This window comes from Mandrillus leucophaeus, unplaced genomic scaffold (assembly GCF_000951045.1).
Source record: "Mandrillus leucophaeus isolate KB7577 unplaced genomic scaffold, Mleu.le_1.0 Scaffold387, whole genome shotgun sequence".
NCBI lineage: Eukaryota > Metazoa > Chordata > Mammalia > Primates > Cercopithecidae > Mandrillus > Mandrillus leucophaeus.
In genome coordinates this window covers 2,356,355-2,375,347 of record NW_012104109.1, presented here as the reverse complement: position 1 = coordinate 2,375,347, position 18,993 = coordinate 2,356,355, and the positions used below count along the sequence as shown (strand labels likewise).

The 18,993-nt window shown below is 32.7% G+C and overlaps 1 protein-coding gene across 5 annotated transcripts in view; it reads left to right on the top strand.

Annotated features, from left to right (window-relative positions):
• DIAPH3 (diaphanous-related formin 3) overlaps nt 1-18,993 on the top strand; it is a 519,652-nt gene that overhangs the window by 343,879 nt on the left and 156,780 nt on the right. For all 5 annotated transcript variants that reach the window (XM_011990882.1, XM_011990885.1, XM_011990884.1 and 2 more), the window contains one exon: nt 1,414-1,578. In XM_011990882.1, coding sequence (XP_011846272.1) covers nt 1,414-1,578 — 165 coding nt within the window. The remainder of the gene's footprint in view (nt 1-1,413; nt 1,579-18,993) is intronic.

Here is an 18,993-nt window from a genome sequence, read left to right as displayed (position 1 = left end):
GTTGATGATGATGATCATGATCATGAAGAATTAGAATTCTGTCATATGCTAGTCTACATTTACTCCCTACCTGGCAGTAGTGCTGTCTCTTTTTTCCTTGGTCTTTCATTATTTTTCTCAAAGTAAAGGGCCTGCATCAGTTTCCTTATTTCATCCTCTACTGATGAAAGTTCTGGCCAGAAGAACCATATATTTTTGAAATTGTGGGCCAAAATAAATTGTATACATAAAAATCCCATTTTTAGCTTCTTTCTCTTGGCCTGCCTGAATACTGTTTTTTATTTGTTTTACATTTTGCTAATGGCTAGTCAAAGTTAATAAAAGGACTTCTGCAAATTTAGCTATGTTCCATTTCTTTAAATGTCCCTATTTAAAGGAGCCATGGGCAATTATGAGTGATGCTCTCTCTAAAAGAATCATTTTTTCTGGATGTGGTATAGTCATATTATATCTGACTGCATTAGCAGTTTGCCACACAAGAAAGAAAATTTCATTGTTTATTTAGAAAATGTTTTCTAATATCAGTGACTGTCACATTCACATTAAATTCATCTTCTTAATTTCAGTGAGTTTTGAACTATATTGTCATGAGTGAGAGAAGAACATTTCTATATGTGTGTGCCTATGTATGTAATAATAATTTTTAATAATCTAATGCATAAAGGAAATTATATACCAGTTTTCTAAGAGAAGTTAGAACACTAATTTGCTTACATAATGGAAGAAGTTTTCAGTTTAACTCTTAAAATTGTATTTTGTTTGCTTTTAGAACCTTAAAGTTTAAAATAAATGAGGGATAATAATAACAAGTATTTTTGTGTGCTACTAAATGCCCACTTTTCTGAGAACTTTGCATGTGTTAACTCATTGAGTCCTCTCAGTAGCCCTGTCAGTTGGTAATATTATTATTCCCATTTTACAGATGAGGAAACTGAAGCACAGAGACATGAAGGCACTTGCCCACAGGCACACTACCACCAAGTATAGGAGCTAGAAATTGATCCCAAGTTGTCCAATTTAACTGTTGTGCTTAATGCTTGTACTGTTGATTTCAGTATCATTGCAATTACTCAGCTGCCAACTACTGAACTATAATTTTAAATCATATTGTATGATCTGCATATTATATATTATTATGGTAAGTTGGAAGAAAAAATTTTTAAATATGTTAAAGAGAAATATTAAATACATAAATCTTTTCTAATGATTTCCCAAAGTTAATTGGCAATTGAATTTAAGATTTTGTTGCTATTCAGTATAGACTGACTTTAAGAATGGTAAACTATTAGAAGTAATTTTAGAATTTTGGAAATGTAATAATGGTGGCTATTAGACTAAAGCATTGGATTTACAGAGTTCTCACCCCTCAAAGCATTACTTTGTAAATTTCAGAATACCTTAACTATAGTATACAGATTTGTTATCGGTGCAAAAGAACAATATGAGACAGTTTCGAAGTTACACGAAAACATGGAAAAGTTATACCAGAGTATAATGGGATACTATGCCATTGATGTGAAGAAGGTGTCCGTGGAAGACTTTCTTACTGACCTGAATAACTTCAGAACCACATTCATGGTATGGTAAAAAAAAATTGTTTTTTAAAAAGTTTTTTTTATTTATACTGTCTTATTTATTATCTCATTACGTCGTTCTACTCTTGTTGCTGTAGGAAAACCTATCTTTTCTGATTTTGAAAGAAAACTATAAAATTTCAGATTTAAAAATCTATTGAAAAATGTACAGTTTGTTCTCCTTTTGACCTTTCCAGCATTAAGCTGTAATCAGACATTTTGATAGAAAAAGTGACAAATTGTGAAGTTCTTCATAAAGACTCCCTTGCTGACTGATTACAGAGCAATTCTGTAATAAGTTTTTGGCTATGAATTTGTTTCTTTATACTTAAGATCAATTTGTATTTTTGTGATATAATTTTACCAAATTCCATGCAGCTTTTATAAGGCTTTTTTTTCCTTTTCTTAATGCATTGTACAATAAGCTACACGCAATTTGCCTTTGAATAGGTTTTACATTCATAGGGCTTCCTTTCGATACTTTAATAGGGAGGTCAGGCCTTTGATGTGGAATCCTTTCATTTAGGCATTAAAAATATCTTTTCAAAAATATTAGCTGATTAGATGGGGGGAAGAAAAGAACTACACATATATTAAAGTGAGGAGGCATTTTTACCTCCCTAGGGAAACTGGTGATATATTTCTACAGTGAAAAATGGTTATTCTTAATAGATGGGTAAGTCATTTCTGTATTTTAGCAATTGTTTGTGGTGATTAAAAAGTTTTGAGGTGTGAAGAAAAAGAAGGTTGAATTTAAAGAACTGATTCTTTTTAATCTCAGGAAAACTTTATTGCTGAGGTTGTTGGACTTGGTTATAATTATTTAGTTAGGATTAGATAACCTTTTAATAAAAATAGTATGTTAAAGGAAAACTAGTTTACAAGAAATACACATTTGGTCACAGTTCTAATTTATTTTTTCCACAAATTCAAAGCAATCTGTAAATTATTTTTCACTGTCAGAAATGAATTTGGTTAATAAATATATTTATGATATACCTGTATGTGTCACATACTTTGCAATATATTATTTTAAATTTTGCAATGTTTTGTGAAACAATATGGCTTAGTGGAACTGGTAAAGACTTTGCTGTCTGAGAGAGCTAGATTTGAATTTTATACGAGTTATGTGTCTATGAAGACTTATTTAACCTTGACCTTCAGTTTCCCCATTTGTTTTAAAAAAGTAATGTGAATTCCTTCCCCATGAAAATGTTTTAAGTATTAAATGATATAATATATAGTTAATGTTTATCATAGGTCCTGGCACATGGTAGTTGCTCAATAAATTATGCAGTAAACGGTTAATTCAGCAGGCTTGGGGTGCTCAAAACCTTCATATTCCAGAGAACACTGACCCCTGACTTGCTACTAAGAGACCTAGAAATATCCTGCCTGATAAGGGCATTTTATATACCTGGGGTCTTGGGCCAACCTATATAGATATGCTAACAATGTGATTTATGGTGAACACTTGTTTTGTTTACCTGGGGCCCTGGGCCACACTGTCTCCATTTGACCTCTTACTGAGCTGGAGATAGAATAGCTAAGATTAGTCTTCCAGGCAGTCTATGCTTAAGTAACTGACTCTCAATAATAAAATCCTTGACACCAAGACTCACGGAAGCTTCCCAGGTTTGCAATACTTTGTACATATTGTCACATATTGTTTTGGGGAAGATGAAGCATTGTCTGTTGGACTCCACTGAGAGAGGGCAATGGGAAACTTGGACCTGGTTTTTCCTGAAGTCTGCCCTTTGCACATTTTTTCTTTTAGTAGTGTTTGTAATAAACCATCACAGTTAATATAATGGCTTTTCTGAGTTCTATGAGCCTTTCCAGCAAATTATCAAACATGAGGGTGTCTTGGGGACCTCTGACACAATTGTGCATCAAGTATAAAATGGATATATGAAGTAATAATATCCTTCTATTCTGAGTATTTTCTATAAGCCGGGTGTTCTTCTAAATGCCTTACATATAGTATGTCAGACAAGCCACACAGTTCTTCTATGGCAGATAAAGGAGCTGAGGCACAGAGATGGAACATATCCAGCTCAGTGTTATACTGCTATAAAATGGTCGAACTAGAATTTAAACCCATAAAATCTTCTTTAAAGCCTTCTTTAAGGGCCCTAACTCTTAAACATTATGTCACGCTGCCTCTTGTATTCTACAGTTTATGTTCCATTTCACAAATTATAACACTGACGTTTGGAGGGTTTCCTAATGAGATCAATGCCATATTGATTGTAAGGGATCCAGTTGGGATTTGAATCCAGATCCCAACTATGTAAAGTATATATATTTTAGATCGATTATTTACAAACGAAATTATTGTTCCAAAAAAATGACCACTTTTTCTTTTTTTCTATTGGGAGAGGGGTTAGGTTTCAAGCTAGTCCGGTTTGACACAGCAATAGCAGTCATGCATTTAATAGATGTTCATAGATCTAAAAGGATTAGAGGGTTTTGGCATTCTATGGGTAACTTGGCATTTCATGTAGACAAGTAGTGGGCAGAGAGAGAAAGTGTTTGAATGAGAAAAGGGTTCCAAAAAGTGGGTAACAGAGTGACAGCTATACTTTGTTTCAGAGTTCTTATGGGTCCTAAAAGTCACTACTACCACACACACATTCACGTGTACACTGCACTAAATTAAAATTGTTAACACTAGATTTAATAAAAAATTATTAAATCTAAACAATAGTATATAGAAGAAATTTTATTTAGGAGATAAATAAGCATGAAGGCTGGAAGGGAAGGTGGTGAGATTTTCTACAGGTACTTCATTCTCTTCTATTTTTCTTTCTTTTTTTGGGATAAATATGATTATACTGCTTAAATTTTAAACAAAATATATCTCTTTGAAGTCTGGAGTGGTAATATTGGCAAAAACTCCTGACAAATAAATGTCTCATTTTGTCAGAGTCTTCTGAGCTCTTGGGTTGCTCTTTAATTCCGTATTATTCAACTTTGAAAACCAGGTTAATATGAGTGAGTCAGTATGGAAATATTAGATCTGTAGCTAAAGAAAGATGTAGAGTTTTATTTGTTGAAGATCTTGTTCTGGAAATCCACAATCATAGGCAAAAATTTTCTTCTTAAAAAATACTGTTAAAATATTTCCATTGTTTATCCTCTGGCATTTAGTTATACTTCTGGTCATGAATGAACAGGTTTTATTATAAGGTGAAGGCTTATTTTTGTATTACATATCGGGGATTGGAACCACTGTCTTCACTCCATACCTACTCCCCACATTGGCAGTTTTCCATGGAATGTTTTCTCTCAAGTTCAGGCCACTGTACTTAAGTGTTTCCTATGCTTGGAGCACTTTCTCCATACTCTGCCTGGCTAAATTATCATACCCATCCCTCTAATCTCTGTTCAGACATTTCTTCCTTTAGTAAGATCTGTGTCTGTCATATTTATCTTTGTATCTCTAGTGCAATTCATGGCATATAATAGATAAATTTGTTGAGTAAGAGATGATCAATGGGTGATTTAATAGCTAACATATATAGAGCTAACCATGCATCTGAAGCTATATTTACTCATTTAATCCTTATGGTAGCAAACAGATGTAGTATGCGTACTGTTATTATTCCCATTTTTCAGATGAGGAAACAGGTATAGAGAGATCCTGACTTGTCCATCATTACATAGCTGGTAAGGAGCTAAGATGCTTCCCCAGGCTGTCTGACTCCAGCGTCTATACTAAACATGGCTGACCTGTGTTAACATCTATAAAATGCATAACTGCTATTGCTGTGTCAAACAGAACTAGCTTGAAACCTAACCCCTCTCCCAATAGAAAAAAAAAAGAAAAAGTGGCCATTTTTTGGAACAATCATTTGGTTTGTGAATAATCTAAAATATGTATAATTTAAGATTGTCTTGGGATTTAAACTTAAGCAGTTAAAGGCTGGGTTTAAAAGCTTTCTGCTATACATTTGACTAACTCATACAGTCTCTCCTCAGTGTTTCTGGGATCTTATGACTAATTTGTATAGATACAGCCCTTCGGGTTCATTTTTTTGTTTGCTCTATGAGAGCCTTGTTACAATAGCTAAAGAAGGAACATCTGTTCCAGACTGCTGCCTCAAGCCATGTAGACCAAGGGGGAAAAGTTTCAAAATCTTGTAGCTTCTCTGAGGAACAGCTGTTTACTTTGACAGCAGTTTCAGTCACTCCTCTTCTACTTAAGAATTCTCAACTGGGAATTAATTTTTTTAAACAGTCTACTATAGATAATATGCTCATTGGGAATGGTTCTATTTCGAACTACTGATCAATTTCCCAAGAAATAGGGAGTAAGTTTGCATTGTAATTTTGTTTAGCTTTATGTTTGTTACCATGATCAACAGAACAAAACCAAAACAACTACCATGGTTTGAATAGTTGCTTCTTACTAGATCCAGTGTCCGGTGCTTTGCATGAAGCGTCTCATCTCGTCTTTACAGTGTTTTTTGAGGTCCAGAATGTGACAGGTGAGAGAACTGCAGGGTGGAGAAGCTCCATGTCTTTGCAGAGAAGCTTCAGACTTGGTAGGGCTAAGACTGAATGGAAGCCTGCCTGACTCCAAGGCCTGTTCTTTAACAGCTTCAGGTACATTGCTGCTCAGAGAGTTTGCAAGAAAAGCCAAGGTTGTAATTTTTAAGAGTGTTTTTGATAACTTACTAGAGAGAATCAGCACAGGGGCATACTTGATTTTCATACTCCTTGAGTATAATAATTGTCTATTTGCATTGATGGGTTCATGATAGAAGAATGTTTTCAGATCTGCTTCTATCTCAAAGCATGAAATGTGTTCTCTTAAAATTAGAGGACTATTAATGTAAAGCCAGGTTGCTGGGATGAAGGATAAGGTGAAGGGTAGAGGGTCAGCATCTTTCTGTAATAGATTTTTATTTACTGTAAGACTTGAGTGAAGATAAAATTTCAGATTGGAGGTACTAGGTGGAAATATCTGACCTCATACTATATGCTGAGTAAATCGGTAGTGTGTCAGGCATCAAGCTTTATACCAAGTGAAGTTCATACCTTTATTCATGTAGTGTTGTATAGCAATAATCATTGTTTTCTATTTCTGACTGGTTTTAGATTCATTACATGCTATTAACCAATCTATTTGTTATTAGCAAATGATATCATGCTTCTACAGGATGAATTGAGCTCATGGAATTTTTGTTGAATCTTGTGAGCAACCTCATCCTCCTTAATCTGTCCAACAGCTGTAGCATGTTCACGTTTGTCCTTGGAGTTTTAAACCTAGTTTTTCTGCCTTTCATTGGTCACTGTGGCTTTGAAGCATAATATATGTACTGTGCCCACTTTCGATTTGTCTTAGAGGATTTTGATCTAATTGCTTTTTCTCACATACCCCAAACTACATGGTCTCTTCCTTAATGCTCTGTTATCAGGGTGATGCTTCTCCTAATTAGAACGAGTGGAAGCCCATACTAATTAATCCATTAACCCAACTTTACTGAAAGTTCTTTTACTATTCTCTTTCTTTATCCAGAATTATTAGCACGATACAACGCTCTTAGCTACTTAAGCAAATTTCATCTGACATCTTATTTGTTTTGCTTAACATCTCATCTTAAAGAAATTCTTCCTAATGCTTTCATCCTCTTCACACTCCTTTGTTACAGATCTCCTTACAGGTAATCTATTTCAAAATAATTTTTCTACCAAATTATACTTCTTAAAAATGTGTCGTTTTTCTGTTTTAGTTAGACATATGTAGCTATTATGTGGACTCTCTGAGTTTGCGGTATCACCTATTCTCATAGAGAATACTTTTTTTATTTCTGTGACTTATTTTTGAGCACATGAACATTTCCTGTTGGGATTTTAAAGTACTGAAAAAGGCCACTACACTCCTTTCTTAATCATAGTTTCTAAGACGTTGAATATCTGGAAACCCCACTTTGAGTTTAGGATTTAGAGGGCAACAAAAAAAATCCCTGCCTTAAAAAAAGATCATTTTTGCATACAAAAATTGGAGAAGCATTATATTGGCATTCTCTTTTTTTGTATATGGGTATAGACATATGTGCCAAACTTTGTAGTTATTATTTTCTAGTTCATAAAATCCAGTCTCTTTCTCCCGTAACTTAATTTCCTATATATAACTCCCATCTGAATTGCCTGTGATGACAATCAAAGAGAGACATGGTTAGTCCCATTTTCTTCAAATCTTGCATGATTGATGAAACCTGCCTATGATAGGCCTCGGCCAATTCATTTGTTATTAATAGTGATGTTTTGCTGTTTGCCGTTCTAGTGGGAATACAGCAGTGGTTGAGATGCAAGTCCTGGCATCAGAGCACCTTGGAGTTGAGTCCCATCTCTGTAGATTATTAGTGATATGAGTATAGGCAAATTACTTAACCTTACTGAGCCTCAGTTTTCTGATAACAACAGCATGCATCTCTTAGGGATGTTACTTTTTGAAGATCAAATCACATAACATACATATACCTTCAAAACAAGTTAGCCATGTACAAATAATAGAAGTCTAGTAATTTTACATTTTCAATCTCATTATAACAGGATCAATACTGTATTTTATCCTTTTTTATTTTTATGCTCCCATATAGAATACTGTGAAATAAATAGCTATCTATTTTGCATGTATAGCTCTGGCTTTAGAGTATTTCTACAGTTTTGTTAAAGTTATGTTTCATTTAGGTAAAAATTTGTCATTCGTGCTGTTTGCTGACTTTAAGTCAATTTTTGGTTTATAAAATTGAAATCTATCTTGTGAACAAATATAAAATCAATTATAACTCAGTTAATCTTGCTGCATCTGTTGATCAAGTATAATTTATTATTCTACTGAATTCTCAGACTAAAGTAGTGAAGTGCCAAACAAAAATGAAATCATCCAGTCAGAGGATATTTTTAGTGTAAAATTGTTTTTGATAAGGAGGACAGCCAGAACAAAACTCATTTTGCCAAATCATTTAGATTACACAAATTTGATCCTTGTCAACTCTAAATGCCATTTGTGCTGACTACTATGTGGACCAACTAGATCATCAAAAGGAATGTCAAAGCACTAAGCATTTCCTGTGTGCTCCTAAATCTTGTAGATTGACTCATTATATGTGTTAGAGGAAGGAAAATCATGTACAAGTCCTGTGGTTGAGTGTTGAGCCAGCTTGTGCAATTATAATAGGAAGCATCTTCTATCCTTGCTTAATTTGGTGGGCTTACAACTTGAAAATTGTATTTGGAGTCTTTTCACATAAGACTTATGTCTTCATTAGCACCTTTGTTATTCTGAGATCAAACTTGGAGCTATAATGCTCCAAACCTAGAACAAAATAAATATGCTAACTATAAGACTGTTTTTCTTATTATCCTCTAGTATCTGTTTATTAAGGAATTAGATCAATTTCAGGTGCTGAATATTTTGAGTTTGCAACTTTGAAAAATAATTTAATTCTGATAGGTTCTCCTAATCTTTAAGTTCTTCACAATAAAAACAGACCTTACTAATTGGCTTACTTTTCTTTCTTTCTTGGTAAGATTTATTCTTGCTATGCGTTGCTAAATGGGATAATAACTGGATTTGACTGCCAGGTTCTGTATGAGTAAGTGACTGCTAATTTTTATTTCTTTTCCACATTTTAAGTATTTTGTTTGTTCCCTGAAATAATGTAGCAAAAGGTAATGCCTAGATTATTCTAACACGGTAGTGAGAATAAAAATAGATTGATAGTGTAGGGAAAAGGAATCAACTTAATAACTAATACATAATAATAAGATATATTAACTCATGTAATTAAAAAGGTGACATTAACCTAGAATACCACAAACCAAATTGAATAAAATGGTATGTTCTTTGTACATCAGATGCAGTGGCCTTTTCTAGATTATTCTCATACACCCTCACATAGAGACAAGAGGAGAGGGAGAGATAGAGAGGATACATGTTAACTTAAGGCTATTTTTTATGTTATATTTTAAACATAATTAGGTTTATGTGGCCGGGCGTGGTGGCTCAGGCCCGTAATCCCAGCACTTTGGGAGGCCAAGTGCGTGGATCATGAGGTCAGGAGATAGAGACCATCCTGGACAACATGGTGAAACCCCGTCTTCTACTAAAATACACACAAAAAAATTTGCCAGGCATAGTGGTGCACGCCTGTAATCCCAGCTACTCGGGAGGCTGAGGCAGGGGAATCACTTGAACCCAGGAGGCAGAGATTTCAGTGAGGCGAGGTCGCACCACTGCACTCTAGCCTGGCGAGAGTGCGAGACTTTGTCTCAAAAAAAAATAAAATAAATAAAAATAAAATAAATAGATAAATAAATTAGGTTCATATGAGACTAGTGGGACTTTGGTTGAATGTTTGTCTTGAATAGGTGATTAGCAGCAACTCAAAAAACTGCTGCAGCAACTCAAAAAACTGCTGCCTTATCAGCAAGCCTACCTTAAGCACACTATGGCTGCCATCTTGTGCATAGCTAGCTGTGCTTGTACTTAGCCTCGTAATTGGGAGATCGAAATAATATTTTTATTGTATAGTACTTCCGAACAAAAGGGAACAGAACACACAATGGGAAATCAAATTATACTCTGGGAAAAACCTTATTACAAACATCATATACTTTATCTATTAAAGAAATGTGAATAAGTTGAAGTATCTCATTTACTTGAAAATTTTTGAGAAGTGTGGAAGGAATTGCAAAGAAACTCTTAGCAAAGTTAAGAAGGACCAGTAATGTTACATCCCTGATGGGTTAATAAGTAATTTGTTGTTTTTGCCTGAGACCGATTTCACAATAAATAGCAACTTAAGCTGAGACAGTTTAATAATCAGCACCTGCACATCCTTTTGGATATTCTAGTTTGTTCCTCAAAGGATAGTTTCCCATTTTCATAAGTTTCACGGTCATAAAAGTTCAACTAATAGCAACGCATATTGAATGTTAAGATGATGAAATTGTTTGTGCCAGAGCACAGTATATCATGTTCTCCTGTTTTCATTGATAGCAGTTTTTTAATTGGATTTGGTAATACTAGAAAAATTATTTTGATTAATTTTACTGTCATTCAAGATTTTTTTCTAAAACATCTACCTTGTAATTATTACAATAAACTTATTTTCCACAAAGTAGCTATAATTTTTTGTTTGTGTTTGGCACTTTGGGAAAATTTTTATAGTTTTACATTTAGTTACCAAAGAAAATAATTTTAATGGAAAACTGAAAAGTAGATCACATAATTTCTATATTCTTACAGACTTTGGTGACTAGTATTAATGTTTTAAATTTTTTTCCTTTTCCATTACAGGAATATGTATGAGAATATAGAAATGTATTTTTAAGGATTTTTTTCCAAATTAAAATATTTTCCACTTATTCCTAAAGCTGAAGTCATCTGGAGTTTCTAGAAAGTAGTAATTAAGTATGGTGAAGCATTGCCTTTTCTTAAAGTTAAATAACCCTAAGCAAGGTGTTTAGTGGGAATGTGTGAGACCTGCATGTGCTTGTTTACCTTGAGAAAATTAGTCTTGTTTTCATAGTACCTAACAGTCACTCCCCTGGAAAACATGGAGATTTAAGTTAGGTTTGTCTAATCTAATCTCATTTAGTTGAATAGGAAAAAGTAAAGATTTTCGAGTTGAGTGAAATCTGTGCTAAAGAGATCCCTGACTTGTATAGCTTGAGTATCCATTAATGTTGAATGAAATAGAACTCTGAACAAGAAGACATTCATAAGCTTTTCAACTTTTTTTTCAAATAATTAAATCTCCTAGTTTTCTATGTCACAAAAATATACAGGATATCATGTTGAAAAATGTTGAGTTGGATAGGTGAATCTATTTAAATGGACTAAGACTCAAATAGAGATGAAGTACGATCAAAAAGTCAGAATCTATGGCAGCCTACTTGTATTTAATGCTATCATTTTTATATTTCATGTTTTATTAAAATTTTATTTTATAACATAAAATTAGACTGATATAGCTGTCAAGTAAAGGCATATTTGGAATATAGGCTATTTATGATGCTTTTTTTGGAAGGAGGGGAAAATACACATTGATATTTTAAATTGTACTTTTAGGGAAAAATATAAAACAAATGTTAATTGTATTATTGGGCAGTGTTTTAAGTTAATTTTTTAGGAATGTCTAATTTCAAGTGAAAGCAGTACTTTTGTGGAGAAAACACAGGAGAGCTAACTCTTATTTTCCAGAATGAAATATCATAATGAACATTAGATTTAGAATATTAAAAACAATGTGCATATATATGTAAATTAAATCTTTAGAGGTATAATAGCTAGACTTGAGGTTGAGAACTACATCTTGCCTTCCATATTTAATTCGCCACTATAGCTTCCCTGCCAAGTGATACAGCTTGTATTGGATGCAACCATTTTACTCCTGATCAACTCAGTGTACCGTCGTATTCCAACATCTCTGAATAGAAAGCATTCATATTCTCATAGGAACTATGAAAATTGGCACTCCCCCATATGTTTGATGGAAGCATATATAATTGATATAAGCCAGAAAATGTTTTTTCTTGAATTGTTGCTGGATAAATGTGTTTGAGGCATTTCATTAATGATATTGTAATAATAAAAAATTATTGATGTTATTATATAGAAATAATACTTGTTAACATTTATATAGGGCTAAAATTTATGTGTGAAGCAATGATATAAGCTATTTACCTGTTTTATCTCATTTATTTCTTAAAATATCCTTATATTGCAGGTACTATTTTGTCCATGTTACAGTAGAGGAAACTGAGACATAGTCACACAGCTATTTAGTGCTAGGTGGTTATTTAAACCAAACAATATAATTTCAATTTCTACCCCCTTATCATTATACTGTCTTTATAATATGCAGCAATAAGCTCAGATCGATTTTTTTTTTTTACGACTTCTAAAAGTGGTGAAATGTCATACTTAATGTATTCTTGAAGACATTCTTGATCTTCAGTTCCACAGTCTTTTTTTTGAGTGCTTGTTCAGGACTCATATGATATGGCTGTACAATTACCCTTTTTTTTTTTTTTTTTTTTTTTTTTTTTTTTAACCTTTGGGTCATGAAACACACATGTATAAAGTATCCCCCAAAATACATAGTGAGTAAGAACTGCTGCATTATATGAACATTTTTTTAAAATAAGATCTCTGTGTTGTTCAACCCTATAAAACAGTATACTTTTGAGGACTTTGCTTATCACAATACAATTTACTAGGGACTCTTAAAAATCCATGCCACCAAAATACAACAAACTATTTTAAAAACGTGGCTGTCCTGTGAGAAAATTAGGGAAATCTCCAAGGCAAAAGTAGTTAAAGAGAAAGAATGAAGTTGAAACCTGAACAATAAGCACAGGTGAGCAAAGGGGAAAACTAGGCTTGCCCTGGGAAATGAAAAACAAGACTACAACTTGGTGAATACAATGAATAAAACGTTTACAATAAGCCTGTGACAAAAGCAAATTAAAGTTATTCAGGTTAGAAATGATCCCTGGCTATTTACAGAAGCAAATTCAAATCTGTGCCAGAGGACCGTTACAATTTAGATCCTCAAGATTCTCACAAATTAAGTTCAATTAAGTGAGAACACTCAATCGTAACCACCAAACATACAAAGAAACAAGGGATTGTGTGGTGAAATGATCAGAAAAAGTTAATACATATAGGCCTCCAAGACCCCAGATATTTAGTATCAATATATGAAATATTTAAGGAAATTTAACATTAAAGTTTTAAAAAGAGAAAAAGCAACAGGAGAACACTAAAAATGAGCAATTTTGAAAAAAACAAATAGAATGTATGGAAATGAAAGTGTGATGGTTGAAATTAAACATTCAGTGGATTAAAGAGCAGGTTATGTTCACTTAAGGATAGAAATGGTGAATTGCACAATACCTCTGAATAAATTGTCCAGAGTGCAAACCAGGGAAACGGTATAATTAGAAGTGTAAAATACTTCTTAAGAAACATGGAGAACAGGATGAGAAGGCCTACCACTTGTATAATTAAAGTCCCAGAAGAATAGATTCAAAAAGAATGAAAGATAATATTCAAAATGGTGGCTAAGAATTTTCCAGATCAGGAATCCATAGAATAGGAAATACAACTTATACAAAGCCAGATAAATAAAATGAGACTCACTTCAAATAAATAATGAAGCTGCAGAACACTAAAGTCAAAAAGATTTGCAGCCAGAGAGAAAAGATATGACCCCCAACGCAACAACAATTAGATACAGATTACTTTTCTGCAAAAATGGAAGGCTAAGGAGAGTGAGATCTTTAAGTGATGCACAAACATAAATGTTCTTCTAATTTAGGGTATACTGCAAAAGATCTTTATAGAGCACAGGTGGAATTATCTACTATTTGTAGATAAACAGAAAACAAGAGTGTTTTTCATCAACATCTTTATGTTAAAAGATTTTTTTTAAGAGACTGGCAAACATTTTCTTAAGTAGCCAGATAGTAAATATTTCAGGTTTGCAGGCAATACAGTCTCTGTTGCAACTCTCGTGTAACAGTGCAAAAGCAGCTATGCCCAATATGTAAATAAACAGCTGTGGCTATGTACCAGTAAAACTTTATTTACAAAATACATGGTCAATCTAAGGATTATAGTTTGCTAGCTTCTGCTTTAAAGGTTGTATTTTAAGAAGCAACAAATTTAAAAAAAAAAAGAAGAAGAAGAAGAAAAAGATTTGAGAGATAAGAAGCCATAACTATTATGAAAACAAATGTAAAGAAAGTACACAATAAAACAATGTTATATAAATTTATAAATTGAGTGAGAGAGATTTAGAATTTGGATTTTCTTTATTCAAGGGAGAAAGGGAGATACAGATATTAATTAACTTTAGGTCTAGTTAAGTTGCTAATTTGTGTAATAAAAATACAAGGATAACCAGTGAAAGGATAGAAATATCAAATATAAATTCTAAACTGTAGTGAGAGAAATAGACTAAGAAAGACACACCAAAAAAAAAAAAATCAGGAAAAATAAAAGTAATTGCATAGCTAAAGCTAGACAAATAGATGGAAACAAACATTTTATAAATCACAATAATTTTTTTAAAGGACTGTAATATCATATAAAAATAAAATCTAGTTTTATGCTCTTTATAAGAGAACCCCGTGTAACCTATGGATATAGAAATGTTTGAAGTAACAGGACAGTTAATGAAATATAAGGCAAATATTAATCAAAAGAAAGAGGGAAACTATGTTAATAGGTACAGTTGACTCAAGACATTAATTACTTCATGACAACAAAAAGCTTAATTCACCTGAGAGATACAACAATTTAAAAATGGCATGTGCTTAATAACATAGCCCCAAAATGACACTGTAAAAATTAATAAACTATATGGATAAGTTGACAGATTTAGGATTATGTTAGGAAATTTCAACAAAGTTCTCTAACTTAACTGATAAGCGGAAAAATATCATTAAAGACAAGGGTTAAACAATTAACAGACTTGATTTGATTGTGTATATAGAATTCAAACTCGATAATTAAAGAATACACATTTTTTCATGTACAAGTTGAACTTTTATAAAATTGGTTATGTACTAGAGATCATGAAATAAATCTCAATACATTTTTCAGTGTCAGTTTTATTTATTTATTGACCGCAATGACATGAAATTAGAAATACAATTAAAAGGATGAAATTTTAAAACCTCTATTTTGAAAATTCTAAAAACACATTTAAAAAGCCATATGTCAAAGATGAAATTATGGAAAACAATTATACTTGAACAATATTGAAAATACCCCACTTTAGAATTTACTGGATGCAGTAAAAGTAGTATAAAGAAATTTATACCATATGTGCTTAAGAAGAACAAGTCAAATGTTCCTACATAAAGAAAAGATAAATATTTAAGGTTATGGATGTTCCATTTACCCTGATTTGATCTTTGCACATTATATAAATATATCAGATTATCATATGCACCCCCAACATATGTACATGTATTATGTGTCAATAAAAAAGCTTTTATCAGAAAGACTTAAAGATATAAGCATCTGACTTTAGAAATTTAAAAAGGATATATATGATCCTAGAGAAAACAGAAGGAGGGATATGAAAGATTAAATGAAAGAAAAAGTGACATAAACTTAACAGGCAAAAATGAGGTTATTCTGAAAAGACAAGTTAATTCGATATATTGCTAAAAAGATTAATCAAGAAAAAAGAGAAGAGAAATAATATTGAGAATGTAAAAAGGAATGTAACTAAAGATACAGAAAATAGTTAAAAGAGAAGAGCTTTCTATAAAAATTAGTAGGATAGTATTGGAAAAGGTGAATGAAATGGGTAAGTTCCTAGAAAAAAATAACTTATTGAAATTACTTTAAAAGAAATAGAAAGCACGAATAGTTCTATAACTAATTTTTATTTTAATGACTTTTAATCTTCAAAATAAATACTTGGCCTAGAAGTTTTTCAGATACATTTTACCAAATTTTAATGAAATGATTATCTCAAACAAATGGAATACGAAACTGTATTTTATGACTAAATGTTCGAAAAGATAAATTCTTCCTGTCCAAGTTGAGTTTATCCCAGAAGTGAAATTATGGCTTAATATTAGAATATTCATAAATATAATTCACTATATTGAGTCTAATGGAAAAAAAATTGTGAAATTTCTCTCAGTCAAGTCAGAAAATCCTACTCAGATTTCAAAACCAGAACCATGAACTAATTTAACCCTTCACCCTACTCCGAAGTAGGAAAGGAGTCAAAGGAAACCCTTTAACCTAATACTTGGAATCTAACTCCTAGTCAGTATAGTAAGATAAGACAAGTAGGAGTTGAAAATGTAAAGATTGAAAAGGGAGAAAATCAAGCTGACATTATAGCACTCTAAGAATAGCAAAAACAAATCCTATAGAAAAACTATCAGAAATAATAAAAATTATCAGTAGTATATATAAAAATTACATTTTTTAGGCTGGGTGAGGTGGCTCATCCCTGTAATCCCAGCACATTGGGAGGCTAAGGTGAGAGGATCACTTGAACCCAGGAGTTCAAGACCAGCTTAGACAATATTGTCAAGACCCCCATCTCTACATAAAGTAAAAATTACCTTTTTATATGTTATAAAACAATAGAAATCATAATTTTTAAAGAAGGCACCATTTGCAATAGCAAAAGAAATGTAAGGTATAGAGAGTAAATCTAACAAAAATGTCCAAGACCTGAATGGAGAAAATGAAATTTTTTTCTAAAGGCTTTTTTAAAGATCCAAGTTAATAAAAAGCCACATGCTGTTCACAGATATAAGACTCAAAATTGTGAAGATACCAATTAAAAATCCTTATAATCCTTTTCAACAAAACTTAACAAGTCTATTCTAAAATATAGATGGAAGAGCAAAGGCCCAAGGACATAGAAAACATTCCTAAGTAAGAAAAATAAGATGTAAGCCATAATAATTAAAATAGAGTATTATTCTTAAAGACATGGATATATTGATCAAATGGACTAAAAGAGCCGTAAATCAACACACATGTGCCAATTGAAATCCAAAAGAAGTGACTTTGCATATTAATGGATAAAGGATGGGCAAAAATGAATTGGATCTCCACCTCATACTGTTCAAAAATGTTGATTCCAACAATGAATGATTGGATTTTTAAAATGTGGTTTATATACACAATGGAATACTATTCAGCCTTAAACGAAAAAATGGAAATTCTGTCATTTGCAATAACATAGATGAAACCAGAAGACATTATGTTAAGTAAAATAAGCCATTCACTGAGAAACAAACACCATAATATCATCTCGCTTACGTGTGGTATATGAAAAAGTCCGACTTACAGAAATTGAGAATAGAATGGTGGTTATCATTCTACATCGAGGGTAAGGGGGTTGCACCAAACTATCTGGCAAGTAACACTCAAAGAATTTCTTTAGGCAAAGTGTAGCTGAAAGTAGTTGGTGGCAGTGCAGTTTATTTGCCTGTTGACTAAATATAAAACAAGGTCAAGAAAAGATGATGTTTTTAAAAAATTTTTGTCTTATAGCCAATTATCTTTATATCTGGCTAACCCTTAACTTTTCTTTCTTAATTCAAATTTAGGATGGAAGTCACTGAGAGGCAGTCACATCCAAAATAATATTGTTCTCTTTTAATTATTAAGCTTTTCTGTTTTAAGCTACTTTTACTTCTTAACGTTTAGAATAAAAGAAAATCTCAAATTACTGTTTGAACTGGGATATTAGTCTCAGACTGAACACCTATTTCTGTGTTCTCTATTGGTATTTTTTTCAACTAAAATTCTTGTAATAGTTATAATATCAGAATATGCTATGTTTTAAATGAAGTAGGTTTTTAAATGAAAATCAATAGTGCATTTTTCATAAAACAAAATAGGTTTAAATACCTCTTCAGACCTTATTTCTAAATGTAAACATTGTTTTTATAGGTCTTAGAAAAGTAATTTTGACTTTTTATTACCCATGGGAATGCTAAAAGGGCGTGGCAATTGTATCTGATAGCAGATGACCTATTATGTACTCACATTTAAATGTATTCAGTCATTAGAGTAGAAAATTCACATCAGAAAATGTTATACCTTAATTAGACTCATAAATAAGCTACATGATATATTGTTTATTTATTGTAGGTTCCTCTTGTTAATTGCTCTCAAGCAAGAAATACAATTTTGATTCCTGAATATTTGCTTATCCTTTCTCTATCCCAACCTATCTTCTTACCCCATCTCCCTTATAGATACATAGATACATGAGTATGCACGCACACACACATACAAATATACACACTTGTCTTTGAACCCATGATTGTCTTCTCCTACCATTCTCATATTTTGTGTGTGTGTGTGTGTGTGTGTGTTTGTGTGTGCGCATGCGTGCGTGCATGTGTGATGGAGTCTTGCTCTGTTGCCAGGCTGGAGTGTGGTGGTGTGATCTTGGCTCACTGAAACCTCCGCCTCCCGCCTCCCAGGTTCAAGTGATTCTCCTGCTTCAGCCTCCCAAGTAGCTAGGACTACAGGTGTGTGCCACCATGCCCAGCTAATTTTTGTATTTTTAGTAGAGGTGGGGTTTCACCATGTTGGCCAGGATGGTCTCAATCTCTTGACCTCGTGATCCACCTGCCTTGGCCTCCCAAAGTGCTGGGATTACAGGCATGAGCCACCATGCCCAGCCTCTTATGTTGATTTTTATTACAACTTTTGTCTCATTAGCTGCCTCTTAATATACATGACCATAATATGAAGCAATATGGTAGAAAACCACTGACTGTAGCTAGCTTTCAAATCTTGCAACTTACTGCCTCTTACTACTTTTATTGCAGTAAACAAGTATTTAACCACTCTGGGCCAGATTAGAGAATGCAGAATCCACTTTGAGAATTA